The sequence below is a fragment of the Cheilinus undulatus genome, linkage group 5 (genome assembly GCF_018320785.1).
Source record: "Cheilinus undulatus linkage group 5, ASM1832078v1, whole genome shotgun sequence".
NCBI classification, from domain to species: domain Eukaryota; kingdom Metazoa; phylum Chordata; class Actinopteri; order Labriformes; family Labridae; genus Cheilinus; species Cheilinus undulatus.
The window spans coordinates 26,248-46,846 of record NC_054869.1 but is presented as its reverse complement, the minus strand read 5'-3'; the positions used below and the strand labels follow the sequence as shown (position 1 = coordinate 46,846).

The window sequence follows — 20,599 nt, the reverse complement described above, 5'->3', positions numbered from 1 at the left end:
GAACAGAGCTAACAGATAAACAGCTAATCAGAAAAGAGCTCAGAGAAATACATCCAATCAGAATAGAGCTCAGAGATATACAGCCAATCAGAATAGAGCTCAGAGAGAAACAGCCAACCAGAATAGAGCTCAATGGAAGACAGCCAATCAGAACAGCGCTCAGAGACATACAGCCAATAAGAACAGAGCTAACAGATAAACAGCCAATCAGAAAAGAGCTCAGAGAAATACATCCAATCAGAATAGAGCTCAGAGATATACAGCCAATCAGAATAGAGCTCAATGGAATACAGCCAATCAGAAAAGAGCTCAGAGATATACAGCCAATCAGAAAAGAGCTCAGAGAAATACAGCCAATCAGAATAGAGCTCAGAGATAAACAGCCAACCAGAATAGAGCTCAATGGAAGACAGCCAATCAGAAAAGAGCACAGAGATATACAGCCAATCAGAATAGAGCTCAGAGATATACAGCCAATCAGAATAGAGCACAGAGATATACAGTTATGTTCATAATAATAATAGCAGTGTGTTTAAAAAGGTGAGTAAACCTCAAAATTCTTCAGATAAATTGTATTTTAATGAACACAAATGCATTGGGGACACTGCACATTCTATTTCAAAGCAAGAAAACTGGAAAAAAGAATTGAATTTGATATTTGACAGAAAGTCAAGAAATAGAATGTTGAAAAAAATAGCAGTGTTGACATCTTTCTTTACAAACTCAAACATGTACTGTATAAACTAAGAAATGCGTGAAGATTCAACTTTCCTGAGAATCATAAACTAATATTTAGTTGCATAACCACGGTTTCATCTGTGGTACATGGAGTCGACCAACTTCTGGCACCGATCAACAGGTATTGCAGCCCAGGACAATTGTACTACGTTCCACAATTCCTCTGTATTTCTTGGTTTTGCCTCATGAACAGCATTTTTTATGTCAGCCCACAAGTTTTCTATGGGATTAAGGTCTGGGGATTGTGCTGGCCACTCCATTACTTGAATTCTGTTTGTCTGGAACCATGATTTTGCTCGCTTGCTGGTGTGTTTGGGGTCATTGTCTTGTTGAAACACCCATTTCAAGGGCATTTCCTCTTCAGCATACGACAACATGACTTCTTCCAGTATTCTGATGTACTCAAACTGATCCGTGATCCCTGGTATGCGATAAACAGGACCAACACCATAGTACGAGAAACATCCCCATATCATGATGCTTGCACCACCATGCTTCACCGTCTTCACTGTGCACTGTGGCTTGAATTCAGTGTTTGCAGGACGTCTGACAAACTGTCTGTGGCCCTCAGACCCGAAAAGAACAATCTTACTCTCATCAGTCCACAAAATATTACGCCATTTCTTTTTAGGCCAGTCAATGTGTTCTTTGGCAAATTGTAACCGCTTCAGCACATGTATTTTTTTAACAATGGGACTTTGCGTGGGCTTCTTGCTGGTAGCTCGGCTTCACATAGACGTCGTCTGATTGTTACAGTACTCACAGGCAATCTTAGATCTTCTTTGAGCCTCCTGGAGCTGATCATTGGCTGAGCCTTTGCCATTTTGGTTATTCTCCGGTCCATTCGAATAGTCGTTTTTCTTTTTCTTCCTCGCCTTTCTGGTTTTGGCTGCCATTTTAAAGCGTTTGATATCATTTTAGCTGAACAGCCTATCATTTTCTGCACTTCTTTATAGGTTTTCCCCTCTTTTATTAATTTCTTAATCAAAGAACGCTCTTCCTCTGAACAGTGTCTTGAACGACCCATTTTACTGTTTTTCAAGGACAAATGCACAGCCAGCATATGCAGCGTCAGTTGCCTTGATCCTTGAATAAGGGCCACCTGTTTAACACCTATTTTTTTCACATAATCAATGACCTCACTAATTGAACTCAGCACTGCTATTTTTTTGAACACGCCCCTTTCAGTAAATGATTCACTTTCACAGAATCAGCAGCATGCACGCCATGCCTGTTGGGTCTGTTGGTTTTCTGTAACTTTACTAAACCTTCTAGAAACTTACTTGCAGTGTAGAAGTTGAAATTCTAACAAAAACAGTGATTTATCTTGCTAGTGATGTGGGACTGCTATTATTTTGAACACAACTGTACAGCCAATCAGAATAGAGCTCAGAGATATACAGCCAATCAGAATAGAGCTCAGAGGAATACAGCCAATCAGAAAAGAGCTCAGAGAACTACAGCTAATCAGAACAGAGTTCAAAGGAATGCAGCCGATTAGAATAGAGCTGAGAGAAATTTTGACTAATGAACACAGTCATGAAGACTGACCTCATCAGTGTAATGTGTGTAGAGATTTATAACTCCAGAAATCAGATCTGGTCAGTAGCAGCGTTTTACCCTCATTCACACTGACAGAGGTTCATTCAGAGGTTCCTGAGGAGAACCGGTCATCAGTGTTAGCTCGTCCTATCCAAACACAGGAAGTTGATCGGACTGGGGTTCACTCATGACTGCCAGAGCTGGGGATCAAACCCTTAACCTTCAGACATAATGAACAGATAAAATAAGTGTTTCTATGTATTTTAAAAAAATGTTTATTAGGCCCTTTACGGTGTTACTCCAGACTGGTAGACTGTTCTACAAATAAAGAAGTAAAAAAACAAATTAAATAGGTAATTAAAAATAAAGCAGCAGAGAAAAATGAAAATTAAATGAAATTTAAGACAAAATATGAAACTGAAAAAACAAAAACATAAATATATATATATATGTTTTTTCATAACCTCTGAGACTTTTCTCACTGTGGGCCACATTTGGCCCCTGGGCCATAGTTTGGACAGCACTGCCTTTGAAAATAAAGACTAAGACACATGAAGGAGTGATGTGACATTATTTATTAGCTACCAGACTTAAATAGATGAGGAGAAATATCAGGTCAGTTATAAACATCCTAGATGTTTAACAGCTGATCACATGGTCAGATATGCAGCATAGCGGCACTGATGAGTGTGTTTACCTGGACTCAGGTAGGACTCTGGTATCCTGTTTACTGATTGGACATGTAGACTGATCCTGAGGTCACAAACATGAAAGTTGACGGGACACTGTGGCACGTGGACGCCTTACTCTTGTTTTCTGACATCAGAGATCTGAGATGGCACCGCCCCAGCTGAGCGAAGAATAATCAAAACAGACATGGCGGCAGCAATGGGAGGGTGTGACTTATGGAGGACAGAGACTCTGAGGTTAGTGTTTGGGTAAAGAATCAGATAACATCAGGGCCTAATGCTGATGGTTCCTCTGTCCCACCTTCACTTCCTCTGCCCAAGAATAAATCTGACCAGCAGGGGGCCGTTTCAACGAAGAGGCTCAACAAACTCAGAGTCTGACTCTTTCTACCCTCAGATAACAAACCCTGAGTTTTCAGGTTCAGAAAGGCTGATCTGAGTTAGTTTAATCATCTCTGAGTAGGTTAACTCTGACTTCAGCAACACGGCCATGAAAAGCCATCATCAATAGAGCCCTGATACAGTGATTAACTAATCACTGTTATCTATTCTCTGACATTTTTACAGACATGTCTGACTCTGCCCACATTCTCAGCCTTGGGGTTTCTTCCTCTGAGTATCCTTTACTTCAGGGTTAACAGACTCAGGGTTAACAGACTCAGAGTTAACAGACTCAGGGTTGAGAGTCTCTGGATTTAAAGTAAACCCTCTCTATGAAACATGTAAACTCCATTTTTCCAGGTTGATCTAAACCAGATCAAAGTCCTGACCAGACTCATCAGGCCCAGGTAATCTCAGTCATCAGTCTCCATAGAGGCTTAGATCAGAGTCCTGACCAGACTTATCAGGTCCAGGTAATCTCAGTCATCAGTCTCCATAGAGGCTTAGATCAGAATCCTGACCAGGATCATCAGGCCCAGGTAATCTCAGTCATCAGTCTCCATAGAGGCTTAGATCAGAGTCCTGACCAGACTTATCAGGTCCAGGTAATCTCAGTCATCAGTCTCCATAGAGGCTTAGATCAGAGTCCTGACCAGGATCATCAGGCCCAGGTAATCTCAGTCATCAGTCTCCATAGAGGCTTAGATCAGAGTCCTGACCAGACTCATCAGGCCCAGGTAATCTCAGTCATCAGTCTCCATAGAGGCTTAGATCAGAATCCTGACCAGACTTATCAGGTCCAGGTAATCTCAGTCATCAGTCTCCATAGAGGCTTAGATCAGATTCCTGACCAGACTTATCAGGTCCAGGTAATCTCAGTCATCAGTCTCCATAAAAGCATAGATCAGAGACCTGACCAGGATCATCAGGCCCAGGTAATCTCAGTCATTGGTCTCCATAGAGGCTTAGATCAGAGTCCTAACCAGGATCATCAGGCCCAGGTAATCTCAGACATTGGTCTCCATAGAGGCTTAGATCAGAGTCCTAACCAGGATCATCAGGCCCAGGTAATCTCAGTCATCACTCTCCATAGCAGCTTCACTCAGCTGTTTACCTCTGACAGACATCCTCTATCATACAGTATCATCAGTCTTTCTCTGGTTATTCACGATCACAACAGGATAGACCTCAATCATTCACTCATTTTAAACTTCATTCTGACATTAGAAAGATAAAACCTGGTCATCAAAATCCAGTTTCACACATCCTGAGTCTGAAGTGAACATGAACATTAGATGATCATTCAGACATTAAAGAGCTGAGAACATGTGACTGAGACAGCAGCCTTTAAATATTAGAAATAAATCTGCACAGATAAATGTGTGCCATTAAAGGGTTAAAGCCTTCACCTGGCTGTTCTATTACTTATAAATAGTCAAACTATACTCATTAAAAATAGACATTTATTTTTATATTCTATGTGCAAATCTGACTTCTTTGAAGGGCTTTATCCCAGCTTTGAATGGGTCACTGATGTTTTTATATTATTATTATTACTATTATTTACACATTGAGAGATTAAGAATCCTCCTCTGACTGTCAGGGGTTCAGGGGTCATCAGTAGAAATACCAAACACCAAAACAGATTCCCTGTGTGAATGAGTTTAGGGTTTGGACCAACATCAGTCCTGATCCTGATGGTCACTCATATCTGTTGAGTTCCTGTTTCCATGGTGACTGTTTTTGTCGTCTGTGGTTGGGTTTTACAGGATGCTCCACATGGGTCTGATGTTTCCCTGCAGAAAAATCTCACATGTCTAACCCTGATTACCAGGAGGTGGCGCTCTAACTGTGACAGAGCAGTGGTGTGTAGTGTCATCAGTCTGAAACTTCATCAGGATGTAGGTGTGCTCGCTTATTTCAGTTTAAAGTCTTCATAAAAATGTGCAAAAATGTCCGCCTGTGATCAGACACAGCAGAGCGATTTTATGGCTTCTAGAAAGAACAAACCTTTAAAATCAGACCACCGGGCAGCATGACCCCACTTATATTCAGCATTAACGCCCTGATGGCTGTCGCTACATAACGGCCCGTGATCAGAGTGCCAATGTTCCAGCAGTGGCTGTCTGGTTGACGAGACTTTTTCAGCACCGCTGCCGTGAATGGTCCGCCACCACACCTGAGATCTGCAGGTATCTGTGAAGCCTGGAGCTCAGACTTCAGGCCCTGTAGGGGTGCAGGTAGTCTCAGCGTTACCTCCACCTGGAGCCTGCAGGTGGTGATGCTGTGGAAGGTCAAGGTCATGTGATCAGTGATGTAAGCAATCAGGAGGTCTATTGGCTGGTGGTTCCCAACAAGTGACCAGTGAACAACAGGAGCCAGCTCCTGTTTGAGGGCTGGCTTCCTTTTTCGGTTTTTGCTGTTAAAAGACTAAAAAGTCAGACTGGTACCAAAGGAGATCTGTGTGGGAGCTTAAGGACCATCCTTTATCCTGGGCTATGCTAAACCATCCAGATCTCTCAGGTGGTTTTCACTCCTGATAGTCCGGGGGACTTGGTTTGGTTCGGGGCTCTAACGTACAAACGTAACCGTTTGGATAAAGTCAACCGTTACACGTTTGTGGTGTTTTCACCTAAATAAAGAGCAGTGAAGAAGAGAAGAAGATGAAACCAGAAATCTGAAACACCACTATGCAGTCTGGTTCCTGCTTTTGCTTTGGTGTCAGCATGAGCAGACATGCAGCAGGTGAATCAGGACTGGACCTGAGAGTCAGAGACAGTCATGGTCCCTGGGGGCACCAGCATGTATTTGAGTACTAAATGACATAAATAGATCCATAAGTCATTACGTTTGTCACTCCCTGTCGTCGGTTCACAAGTCGATCCGCTTTGCTTCCACAACTCAATAGATCCACACCAGAGTTAGTCTAGAAGAGAACCAAGTCCCTCATTTTTAAGGGGACAGGAGTTCACTTGTTTGGTCCACACCAGAGTCCAGATGAGCTTTCAGTCCACTCCAAATGAACTGGATTATCCAGGGAAACGGACCATTCAAAGTGGACCAACCGGCTCTGGTGTGAGTGCACCCTAAACAGAGCCGTAGTCCTCATTGGTCTGAGTGAGGCTGGACGGACAGAAACCATGCCATGACTTTAGTTTACGATCAGAATACAGCAGACCAGGTCAGCTGCTGGTGTGGTCTTTAATGTGGGCCAGTAATCGTGACTAGATGAAGACATCCTAGACCACCTCTGCATCACTCTGAACCCTCGGGTATCGGACCATTGTCACTGAGGTGCCCATCTAAACCATCAAAGATCACCAGAGGGTCTGGACCACCAAACGGGATGTTAATGTGAGTTTAAACGGGATCCTGTAGTGCTGCTGTGGTGTCTCTACTTAGAGTTACAATCCTGAGCCTGAACTTCCTCTAATACTTCCTTCATTTCTACTCTAGAATATTAAACCATGGTCCCCTCTGAGGGATTCTTCAGTTATTCAACACTGTCAGTGTAAACCCAGGTCAGCTATGGTTCCACCAGCTGTGATAAGTTCAGACATGGCCCAGTCTGAACGTCAGAGTGTACTCTCTGCTAACATTTAAGGTGTTGCACCAGCAGTGATAGTTTCAACATAGGCTAAAGTTCTAACTTAAATCTTACACCTACCCTCTACTAGGGTTAAAGTCCGCTGTAGAACAAGGCGGTCAAAGTGATAGCTCAGAGAGATGGGACAACCCGGAGGATGGCGAGGAGTTGAGGATTTCACCGTCACTTTGGTGTCAGCTCTGCGTTCTCCAGGATCTGTAACTCTGTTGTTTCCCATGAGTGGAGATCATTTCCACCGTCCACTGTTAAATTATCTGGTGTTATTATCGATTCCACCACTAGATGCCAGTGTTGGTGTTTTATACTGGCTCTAGGTTTAGGCTGTGGGTTTCAAAACTCACATAGGCCTTATCATAATTTTCATTCACTTTGGACGCTGTTTGTCTAAAGTCTAAACGTTGGGTTTAGGGTGGACTTTACACCTGAACCAGTCTAAACGTTGGGTTTAGGGTGGACTTTACACCTGAACAAGTCTAAATGTTGGGTTTAGGGTGGACTTTACACCAGAACTTAATGCTGAACCAGTCTAAACGTTGGGTTTAGGGTAGACTTTACACCAGAACTTTAGGCTGAACCAGTCTAAACGTTGGGTTTAGGGTGGACTTTACACCAGAACTTTAGGCTGAACCAGTCTAAACGTTGGGTTTAGGGTGGACTTTACACCAGAACTTTAGGCTGAACCAGTCTAAACGTTGGGTTTAGGGTGGACTTTACACCAGAACTTTAGGCTGAACCAGTCTAAACGTTGGGTTAAGGGTGGACTTTACACCAGAACTTTAGGCTGAACCAGTCTAAACGTTGGGTTAAGGGTGGACTTTACACCAGAACTTTAGGCCGAACAAGTCTAAACGTTGGGTTTAGGGTGGACTTTACACCTGAACAAATCTAAACGTTGGGTTTAGGGTGGACTTTACACCAGAACTTTAGGCTGAACCAGTCTAAACGTTGGGTTATGGGTGGACTTTACACCAGAACTTTAGGCTGAACCAGTCTAAATGTTGGGTTAAGGGTGGACTTTACACCAGAACTTTAGGCTGAACCAGTCTTAACGTTGGGTTATGGGTGGACTTTACACCAGAACTTTAGGCTGAACCAGTCTAAATGTTGGGTTAAGGGTGGACTTTACACCTGAACAAGTCTAAACGTTGGGTTTAGGGTGGACTTGACACCAGAACTTTAGGCTGAATCAGTCTAAACGTTGGGTTTAGGGTGGACTTTACACCAGAACTTTAGGCTGAACCAGTCTAAACGTTGGGTTTAGGGTGGATTTTACACCAGAACTTTAGGCTGAACCAGTCTAAACGTTGGGTTTAGGGTGGACTTTACACCAGAACTTTAGGCTGAACCAGTCTAAACGTTGGGTTTAGGGTGGACTTTACACCAGAACTTTAGGCTGAACCAGTCTAAACGTTGGGTTTAGGGTGGACTTTACACCAGAAATTAAGGCTGAACCAGTCTAAACGTTAGGTTTAGGGTGGACTTTACACCAGAACTTTAGGCTGAACCAGTCTAAATGTTGGGTTAAGGGTGGACTTTACACCTGAACAAATCTAAACGTTGGGTTTAGGGTGGACTTGACACCAGAACTTTAGGCTGAATCAGTCTAAACGTTGGGTTTAGGGTGGACTTTACACCAGAACTTTAGGCTGAACCAGTCGAAACGTTGGGTTTAGGGTGGACTTTACACCAGAACTTTAGGCTGAACCAGTCTAAACGTTGGGTGAAGGGTGGACTTTACACCAGAACTTTAGGCTGAATCAGTCTAAATGTTGGGTTAAGGGTGGACTTTACACCTGAACAAGTCTAAATGTTGGGTTTAGGGTGGACTTTAAACCAGAACTTTAGGCTGAACCAGTCTAAACTTTGGGTTATGGGTGGACTTTACACCAGAACTTTAGGCTGAACCAGTCTAAACGTTGGGTTATGGGTGGACTTTACACCAGAACTTTAGGCTGAACCAGTCTAAACGTTGGGTGAAGGGTGGATTTTACACCAGAACTTTAGGCTGAACCAGTCTAAATGTTGGGTTAAGGGTGGACTTTACACCTGAACAAGTCTAAACGTTGGGTTTAGGGTGAACTTTACACCTGAACAAGTCTAAATGTTGGGTTTAGGGTGGACTTCACACCAGAACTTTAGGCTGAACCAGTCTAAACGTTGGGTTTAAGGTGGACTTTACACCAGAACTTTAGGCTGAACCAGTCTAAACGTTGGGTTTAGGGTGGACTTTACACCAGAACTTTAGGCTGAACCAGTCTAAACGTTGGGTTTAGGGTGGTCTTTACACCAGAACTTTAGGCTGAACCAGTCTAAACGTTGGGTTTAGGGTGGACTTTACACCAGAAATTAAGGCTGAACCAGTCTAAACGTTGGGTTAAGGGTGGACTTTACACCAGAACTATAGGCTGAACCAGTCTAAACGTTGGGTTTAGGGTAGACTTTACACCAGAACATTAGGCTGAACCAGTCTAAACGTTGGGTTTAGGGTGGACTTTACACCAGAACTTTAGGCTGAACCAGTCTAAACGTTGGGTTTAGGGTGGACTTTACACCAGAACTTTAGGCTGAACCAGTCTAAACGTTGGGTTTAGGATGGACTTTACACCAGAACTTTAGGCTGAACCAGTCTAAACGTTGGGTTTAGGGTGGACTTTACACCAGAACTTTAGGCTGAACCAGTCTAAACGTTGGGTTTAGGGTGGACTTTACACCAGAACTTTAGGCTGAACCAGTCTAAACGTTGGGTGAAGGGTGGACTTTACACCAGAACTTTAGGCTGAATCAGTCTAAATGTTGGGTTAAGGGTGGAATTTTCACCAGAACTATAGGCTGAACCAGTCTAAACGTTGGGTTTAGGGTAGACTTTACACCAGAACTTTAGGCTGAACCAGTCTAAACGTTGGGTTTAGGGTGGACTTTACACCAGAACTTTAGGCTGAACCAGTCTAAACGTTGGGTTTAGGATGGACTTTACACCAGAACTTTAGGCTGAACCAGTCTAAACGTTGGGTTTAGGGTGGACTTTAAACCAGAACTTTAGGCTGAACCAGTCTAAACTTTGGGTTATGGGTGGACTTTACACCAGAACTTTAGGCTGAACCAGTCTAAACGTTGGGTTATGGGTGGACTTTACACCAGAACTTTAGGCTGAACCAGTCTAAATGTTGGGTTAAGGGTGGATTTTACACCAGAACTTTAGGCTTAACTAGTCTAAACGTTGGGTTTAGGATGGACTTTACACCAGAACTTTAGGCTGAACCAGTCTTAACGTTGGGTTATGGGTGGACTTTACACCAGAACTTTAGGCTGAACCAGTCTAAACGTTGGGTTAAGGGTGGATTTTACACCAGAACTTTAGGCTGAACCAGTCTTAACGTTGGGTTATGGGTGGACTTTACACCAGAACTTTAGGCTGAACCAGTCTAAATGTTGGGTTAAGGGTGGATTTTACACCAGAACTTTAGGCTGAACCAGTCTAAACGTTGGGTTATGGGTGGACTTTACACCAGAACTTTAGGCTGAACCAGTCTAAACGTTGGGTCAAGGGTGGATTTTACACCAGAACTTTAGGCTGAACCAGTCTAAATGTTGGGTTTAGGGTGGACTTTACACCTGAACAAGTCTCAATGTTGGGTTTAGGGTGGACTTTACACCAGAACTTTAGGCTGAACCAGTCTAAACGTTGGGTTTAGGGTGGACTTTACACCAGAACTTTAGGCTGAACCAGTCTAAACGTTGGGTTTAGGGTGGACTTTACACCAGAACTTTAGGCTGAACCAGTCTAAACGTTGGGTTTAGGGTGGACTTTACACCAGAACTTTAGGCTGAACCAGTCTAAACGTTGGGTTTAGGGTGGACTTTACACCAGAACTTTAGGCTGAACCAGTCTAAACGTTGGGTTTAGGGTGGACTTTACACCAGAACTTTAGGCTGAACCAGTCTAAACGTTGGGTTTAGGGTGGACTTTACACCAGAACTTTAGGCTGAACCAGTCTAAACGTTGGGTTTAGGGTGGACTTTACACCAGAAATTAAGGCTGAACCAGTCTAAACGTTGGGTTAAGGGTGGACTTTACACCTGAACTTTAGGCCGAACAAGTCTAAACGTTGGATTTAGGATGGACTTTACACCAGAACTTTAGGCTGAACCAGTCTAAACGTTGGGTTAAGGGTGGACTTTACACCAGAACTTTAGGCCGAACAAGTCTAAACGTTGGATTTAGGGTGGACTTTACACCAGAACTTTAGGCTGAACCAGTCTAAACGTTGGGTTAAGGGTGGACTTTACACCTGAACTTTAGGCCGAACAAGTCTAAACGTTGGGTTAAGGGTGGACTTTACACCAGAACTATAGGCTGAACTTATACCCAGCTGGTGCAACAGGCTGCTGGTACGTGTTGGTGGGAGATACTCTAACACCATAAATCAGTGGTTCTGAACTGTCCTAGCCCAACGACCCTCCACCTCTATGAATGTGACATTATGACCCACAGCTCTTTCATTTTCAAACAATGAAATTCATTCAATTAAAAATTAGATTCAAACATCAGACTGAACAAAGAGAGCGGACAGGCCTTTGGGAGGTCACACATGTAAACGTGTTGTTTCAGTTTTCCCACGATAAAGTAGATTTGTTTAAGATCTGCAGAAACAATGGCATTATCACTGGAAATCAGCTTTCTACAAGGTGTTTCTGAGACAGCAGGATAAGTCAGTCAGACTCCAGAATTTACTCCTAGAATTTTTCCACCTGTTTACCACCTACTCGTGGGTCCTGACCCTCCAGTTGAGAACCACTGCCTGAAGTGATGGGTGGGGGTCGATGATCAGTACTGATCTATAGTCAGAGATAATCAAGGACTATGAATGTGTTTCTGTTACACGCCTGTCGCTAATTCCTGGAGTTTAAGTCTGCTCTATTCGTGACCTTTGACCTGCCTGGGGCTGAGGGGAAATGTAGTCAACTAATATATGAGCACAGGGTTGGTTGGTGGTGTTGGTGTCAGAGGTCTTTGAAGGCACACAGCTGCACTCTCTCCTGCCTGTACACTTCCAGCAGGGCGGGGTCCCTGAGCACGCTCAGTTCATGCTGTCTGTCAGCTGACCGGGAGAAGTCGTCAGGCCCCTCTCCACACCCCCCCTGCTGGGGCAGGCTGGGGTAACCCGGGTGGACCATGAGCTCTGCGGTGACCACGGGTTGATCAGAGTCGTCCCCACCAGAGGAAGGAGCCGAGCAGCCCGCCGAGAACGCCAGGCGGAGCGCCCTGTGCAGGTTGGACACGGACATGTTGCATCCCATCGTGGTCAGACCGAAGTACGAGTCAGGCCATCTGAGGAGAGAGGGGGAGGGGCTGATGGGTATCAGAGGAGGAGGAACATGGCAGACAATTGGTCGACAACAAAAACAATGATACAGCGAAAAAAAAAGAAGAAGAGTTAAAATTAGAGACATGGCTCTGAATCTGAGACAGTGTGGGATCGAAAAAATCTACAACGATGAATAAAACAACAACAACAGGTGTGGTGATTGAAGGACAGGCGAACCTGACAGGAAAAGGGTCAATGACCTCATCATCAGCTGAAGGCTCTGAACAAGGTTTAATCATAGACTGCTGAACCTACACCACAGTGACCTACACCACAATGACCTACACCTGTAACCTAAACCACAGTGACCTACACCTGTAACCTACACCACAGTGACCTACACCACAGTGACCTACACCTGTAACCTACACCAGTGACCTACACCACAATGACCTACACCTGAAACCTACACCACAGTGACCTACACCTGAAACCTACACCACAGTGACCTACACCTGAAACCTACACCACAGTGACCTACACCTGTAACCTACACCACAGTGACCTACACCACAGTGACCTACACCTGTAACCTACACCAGTGACCTACACCACAATGACCTACACCTGAAACCTACACCACAGTGACCTACACCTGAAACCTACACCAGTGACCTACACCACAATGACCTACACCTGAAACCTACACCACAGTGACCTACACCTGAAACCTACACCACAGTGACCTACACCTGTAACCTACACCACAGTGACCTACACCACAGTGACCTACACCTGTAACCTACACCAGTGACCTACACCACAGTGACCTACACCTGTAACCTACACCAGTGACCTACACCACAGTGACCTACACCTGTAACCTACACCAGTGACCTACACCACAATGACCTACACCTGAAACCTACACCACAGTGACCTACACCTGAAACCTACACCACAGTGACCTACACCTGTAACCTACACCACAGTGACCTACACCACAGTGACCTACACCTCTGAACCTACTCCATAGTGACCTACACCATAGTAACCTACACCTGTGAACCTACAACACAGTGACCTACACCCCTGAACCTACACCACAGTGACCTACACCTCTGAACCTACACCACAGTGACCTACACCTGTGAACACTACCATAGTGACCTACACCTCTGAACCTACGCCACAATGACCTACAGTACTGAATCCAGGCCATAGTGACCTACAGTACTGAATCTAGGCCATACTGACCTACACCTGTGAACCTACACCACAGTCACCTACACCTGTGAACCTACACCACAGTCACCTACACCTGTGAACCTACACCACAGTGACCTACACCTGTGACCTACACCATAGTGACCTACACCTGTGAACCTACATAACAGTGATCTACACCTCTGAACCTGCACTAAAGTGACCTACACCTGAGAACCTACACCATAGTGACCTACACCACAGTGACCTACACCTCTGAACCTACTCCATAGTGACCTACACCATAGTAACCTACACCTGTGAACCTACAACACAGTGACCTACACCCCTGAACCTACACCACAGTGACCTACACCTGTGAACCTACACCACAGTCACCTACACCTGTGAACCTACACCATAGTGACCTACACCTGTGAACCTACACTATAGTGACCTACACCTGTGAACCTACACCATAGTGACCTACACCTCTGAACCTACACCATAGTGACCTACACCTCTGAACCTACACCATACTGACCTACACCTGTGAACCTACACCATAGTGACCTACACCTGTGAACCTACACCACAGTGACCTACACCTGTGAACCTACACCACAGTGACCTACACCTGTGAACCTACACCACAGTGACCTACATCTGTGAACCTACACCACAGTGACCTACACCTGTGAACCTACACCACAGTGACCTACGCCTGTGAACCTACACCACAGTGACCTACACCTGTGAACCTACACCATAGTGACCTAAACCTGTGAACCTACACCACAGTGACCTACACCTGTGAACCTACACCACAGTGACCTACACCTGTGAACCTACACCATAGTGACCTAAACCTGTGAACCTACACCACAGTGACCTACACCTGTGAACCTACACCACAGTGACCTACACCTGTGAACCTACACCACAGTGACCTACACCTGTGAACCTACACCACAGTGACCTACACCTGTGAACCTACACCACAGTGACCTACACCTGTGAACCTACACCACAGTGACCTACACCTGTGAACCTACACCATAGTGACCTAAACCTGTGAACCTACACCATAGTGACCTACACCTGTGAACCTACACCACAGTGACCTACACCTGTGAACCTACACCACAGTGACCTACACCTGTAACCTACACCAGTGACCTACACCACAATGACCTACACCTGAAACCTACACCACAGTGACCTACACCTGAAACCTACACCAGTGACCTACACCACAATGACCTACACCTGAAACCTACACCACAGTGACCTACACCTGAAACCTACACCACAGTGACCTACACCTGTAACCTACACCACAGTGACCTACACCACAGTGACCTACACCTGTAACCTACACCACAGTGACCTACACCACAATGACCTACACCTGTAACCTACACCACAGTGACCTACACCACAATGACCTACACCTGTAACCTACACCACAGTGACCTACACCACAATGACCTACACCTGTAACCTACACCATAGTGACCTACACCTGTGAACCTACACCACAGTGACCTACACCTGTGAACCTACACCATAGTGACCTACACCACAGTGACCTACACCTCTGAACCTACTCCATAGTGACCTACACCATAGTAACCTACACCTGTGAACCTACACCACAGTGACCTACACCTGTGAACCTACACCATAGTGACCTAAACCTGTGAACCTACACCACAGTGACCTACACCTGTGAACCTACACCATAGTGACCTACACCTGTGAACCTACACCACAGTGACCTACACCTGTGAACCTACACCATAGTGACCTACACCTGTGAACCTACACCACAGTGACCTACATCTGTGAACCTACACCACAGTGACCTACATCTGTGAACCTACACCACAGTGACCTACGCCTGTGAACCTACACCACAGTGACCTACGCCTGTGAACCTACACCACAGTGACCTACACCTGTGAACCTACACCACAGTGACCTACACCTGTGAACCTACACCATAGTGACCTAAACCTGTGAACCTACACCACAGTGACCTACACCTGTGAACCTACACCATAGTGACCTAAACCTGTGAACCTACGCCATAGTGACCTACACCTGTGAACCTACACCACAGTGACCTACACCTGTGAACCTACACCACAGTGACCTACACCTGTGAACCTACACCACAGTGACCTACATCTGTGAACCTACACCACAGTGACTTACACCTGTGAACCTACACCACAGTGACCTACACCTGTGAACATACACCACAGTGACCTACACCTGTGAACCTACACCATAGTGACCTAAACCTGTGAACCTACACCACAGTGACCTACACCTGTGAACCTACACCATAGTGACCTAAACCTGTGAACCTACACCATAGTGACCTACACCTGTGAACCTACACCACAGTGACCTACACCTGTGAACCTACACCACAGTGACCTACACCTGTGAACCTACACCACAGTGACCTACACCTGTGAACCTACACCACAGTGACCTACACCTGTGAACCTACACCACAGTGACCTACACCTGTGAACCTACACCATAGTGACCTACACCTGTGAACCTACACCATAGTGACCTACACCTGTGAACCTACACCACAGTGACCTACACCTGTGAACCTACACCACAGTGACCTACAGTGCGGAATCCAGGCCATTGTCACCTACACCTCTGAACCTACACCACAGTGACCTACAGTGCTGGATCTAGGCCATAGTGACCTACACCTCTGAACCTACACCATAGTGACCTACACCTCTGAACCTACACCACAGTGACCTACACCTGTGAACACTACCATAGTGACCTACACCTCTGAACCTACACCATAGTAACCTACACCTGTGAACCTACAACACAGTGACCTACACCCCTGAACCTACACCACAGTGACCTACACCTGTGAACCTACACCACAGTCACCTACACCTGTGAACCTACACCATAGTGACCTACACCTGTGAACCTACACTATAGTGACCTACACCTGTGAACCTACACCATAGTGACCTACACCTCTGAACCTACACCACAGTCACCTACACCTGTGAACCTACACCATAGTGACCTACACCTGTGAACCTACACTATAGTGACCTACACCTGTGAACCTACACCACAGTGACCTACACCTCTGAACCTACACCATACTGACCTACACCTGTGAACCTACACCATAGTGACCTACACCTGTGAACCTACACCACAGTGACCTACACCTGTGAACCTACACCACAGTGACCTACACCTGTGAACCTACACCACAGTGACCTACATCTGTGAACCTACACCACAGTGACCTACACCTGTGAACCTACACCACAGTGACCTACACCTGTGAACCTACACCATAGTGACCTAAACCTGTGAACCTACACCACAGTGACCTAAACCTGTGAACCTACACCATAGTGACCTACACCTGTGAACCTACACCACAGTGACCTACACCTGTGAACCTACACCATAGTGACCTACACCTGTGAACCTACACCACAGTGACCTACACCTGTGAACCTACACCATAGTGACCTACACCTGTGAACCTACACCATAGTGACCTACACCTGTGAACCTACACTATAGTGACCTACACCTGTGAACCTACACCATAGTGACCTACACCTCTGAACCTACACCATAGTGACCTACACCTCTGTACCTACACCATACTGACCTACACCTGTGAACCTACACCACAGTGACCTACACCTGTGAACCTACACCACAGTGACCTACACCTGTGAACCTACACCATAGTGACCTACACCTGTGAACCTACACCACAGTGACCTACACCTGTGAACCTACACCACAGTGACCTACATCTGTGAACCTACACCACAGTGACCTACATCTGTGAACCTACACCACAGTGACCTACGCCTGTGAACCTACACCACAGTGACCTACGCCTGTGAACCTACACCATAGTGACCTACACCTGTGAACCTACACCACAGTGACCTACACCTGTGAACCTACACCATAGTGACCTAAACCTGTGAACCTACACCACAGTGACCTACACCTGTGAACCTACACCACAGTGACCTACACCTGTGAACCTACACCATAGTGACCTAAACCTGTGAACCTACACCATAGTGACCTACACCTCTGAACCTACACCACAGTGACCTACACCTGTGAACCTACACCACAGTGACCTTCACCTGTGAACCTACACCACAGTGACCTACATCTGTGAACCTACACCACAGTGACTTACACCTGTGAACCTACACCACAGTGACCTACACCTGTGAACCTACACCATAGTGACCTAAACCTGTGAACCTACACTATAGTGACCTACACCTGTGAACCTACACCACAGTGACCTACACCTGTGAACCTACACCATAGTGACCTAAACCTGTGAACCTACACCATAGTGACCTACACCTGTGAACCTACACCACAGTGACCTACACCTGTGAACCTACACCACAGTGACCTACACCTGTGAACCTACACCACAGTGACCTACACCTGTGAACCTACACCACAGTGACCTACACCTGTGAACCTACACCACAGTGACCTACACCTGTGAACCTACACCATAGTGACCTAAACCTGTGAACCTACACCACAGTGACCTACACCTGTGAACCTACACCACAGTGACCTACACCTGTGAACCTACACCACAGTGACCTAAACCTGTGAACCTACACCACAGTGACCTACACCTGTGAACCTACACCACAGTGACCTACACCTGTGAACCTACACCACAGTGACCTACACCTGTGAACCTACACCACAGTGACCTACACCTGTGAACCTACACCACAGTGACCTACACCTGTGAACCTACACCACAGTGACCTACACCTGTGAACCTACACCATAGTGACCTAAACCTGTGAACCTACACCATAGTGACCTACACCTGTGAACCTACACCACAGTGACCTACACCTGTGAACCTACACCACAGTGACCTACAGTGCGGAATCCAGGCCATTGTCACCTACACCTCTGAACCTACGCCCTAGAGCCACAGATTTAATAACTCCTGTTCAAGTTTGATGACGACTTTTTACCCTGGGACTTTTACCATGAATTTGTGTGATAGAATTTAGGGACTGTCTCAGTGAGATCAAAGCAAAAGTCTCCTGGAGAACAGCATAGCAATAACGGGCAGAGCTAACGTGATTGGTCCATCCATTACCTGTTTTCTATTGGCTGGTCCATCAGCAGAAATGGACGTTCTCTACGTCCACAGAAAGTTTTGTACGTTTTAGACTTAAGGAGTACAGAAACACATGGCCTTCTCATGTCAGACCATCATAAATTATTATTAAATTATCAAGATTTTAAAGATTTCCTCTGGCAGTTCTGCCCTTTTCTAACAGTGGATATTGTAGAATGAGCATGAGAGATATCACATGCAGGAAAGGAGCCACAGGTCAGACCTGAATACCCTGGTCTAGACAGACATAACCAATGGTGTCTCACACTAACTCACCTGATCCCGTAGCGTGTGAAGACAGGGATGGCATCCAGAGCGTCTCTCTCCACCTGGGTGTGGAACCTGTGCAGGTGAGGAGGCAGCCAGGTACAGCTGTGTAAGCCAGCCTCAACCGGAACACGAGTGAAGGTGATGCTGAGGTCGGACAACACCTGGGCAAACACCTCGCGCACACCTGGACCATGACAACAACAACAACATTAAATGTCCGTATTTACCGACGAATCATTGGTTACTACAGCTGTCACACTAACGCCTTCATCTCTGTAAGGGTCCAACCAGGTCTTTCCTCCATGATGACACTAATGTTTCTGCTCACCAGAAGTTCCTTGTTCTCTTTCAAAATAAAGGTAGTTTTCATCCAAACAGGAAGTAAAAGCACATTAAAACATCAGTCAGTGACTGAGTCTACATGGACTTGAGTACTGCAGTTCCTGTTGGGTTTTTTGAATGTCTCGGTTTGGCTTGTGCATGTATACTCTTTCAGAAACTGGGATAAACCTGCATCCGGGTTTTGCTACTCCAAAAGAAAACAGGATACTGATTCAGTGATTAGACATGGGGATACTAGTATTTCTCATGTCTACAGGGATATAAATAACCAGGTTTCCCCTGCCTCAGTGGATCTGATCAGCTGTTTGGGTCTGTGGACTTCCTCTGGGGCCATGTGGTTTACTGTCCAGCTCAGGTGAGTCTACTGCTTACCTGGGAGGACGTGGACGTGTTGGTGCCCATCCATGTGGTGAGGAAGATGACCCGTCAGCTCCGTGAAGAGCCTCACCTGAGCTCTGAGCTCCAGCTCCACCTGAGGAGGTAACAACACACCTGGAAGTTAGAGGAAGGGGGGTTATCTCTGTCACTGGCTGTTTTCTACCTGAGGGTATGCTCCTACGGAGGATATAGTCTGACCTTTGACCCCTGTCACATGACATTCCTCTCTCTTCACTGTCAGACATTGTAAACAAAAACATTAAATATGAGACTGTCAGCATTTTCTAGACTCTAAAAGCAATAAAATGTCTGTTTTTCTCTGGTTTGATGATTCTAAAAACTAAAAGAGTTTCAGTAAAGTCCTCTAACCTTAGAAACCCGGTCTCCTGGTCTTCACAGCCCTCTTCAGGCTGGTTTCAGTTTTACTAAAGCTTCCTGTCTACTGAATCTAAACTCTGCTACGGTGAAAGCTCTCCAAAAGCCAAACCCTGGATCTATCCATGAACTACACCATGAGAGGGTTTCACTGTCAGGCTGCGGGTCAAGACCATATTCTCTGGAGGTCAACTAACCTAAATCAGACAAGGTCTGACCCTCTAAGTCTGACCCTCCTGGTCTGACTCTTCAGGTCTGACCCTCCTTGTCTGACCCTCTAGGTCTGATTCTCTGAGTCTGACCCTCTGAGTCTAACACTCCTGGTCCGTCTCCAGGTCTGAGCGTCTAAGTCTGACCCTCCTGGTCTGACCCTCTAGGTCTGACCCTCTAGGTCTGACCCTCTGAGTCTGACCCTCTAAGTCTGACCCTCCCGGTTGTACCCTCCAAGTCTGACTATCCAGGTCTGACCCTCTAAGTCTGACCCTCCAGGTGTGACTCTCCAAGTCTGAGATTCTAAGTCTGACCTCCTGGTCTGACCCTCCAG

The 20,599-nt window shown here is 45.9% G+C and overlaps 1 protein-coding gene across 4 annotated transcripts in view; it reads right to left on the bottom strand.

The window, feature by feature from the left end:
• Positions 1 to 3,750: 3,750 nt before the first annotated feature.
• ydjc (YdjC chitooligosaccharide deacetylase homolog) overlaps positions 3,751 to 20,599 on the bottom strand; it is a 36,805-nt gene continuing 19,956 nt past the window's right edge. The window contains exons 4-7 of one of the 4 annotated variants that reach the window (XR_005991882.1): positions 19,675 to 19,774; positions 18,967 to 19,144; positions 10,411 to 12,286; positions 3,751 to 9,003 (exon numbers count right to left, since the gene is read on the bottom strand). Coding sequence is in view for 1 of the 4 variants with exons in the window: in XM_041786993.1 (XP_041642927.1) it covers positions 11,959 to 12,286; positions 18,967 to 19,144; positions 19,675 to 19,774 (606 nt within the window). In the remaining 3 variants the exon portion in view is untranslated. Of the gene's footprint in view, positions 12,287 to 18,966; positions 19,145 to 19,674; positions 19,775 to 20,599 lie in introns of all 4 variants that reach the window. The other 3 variants (XR_005991881.1, XR_005991883.1, XM_041786993.1) reach the window with 3 other exon arrangements.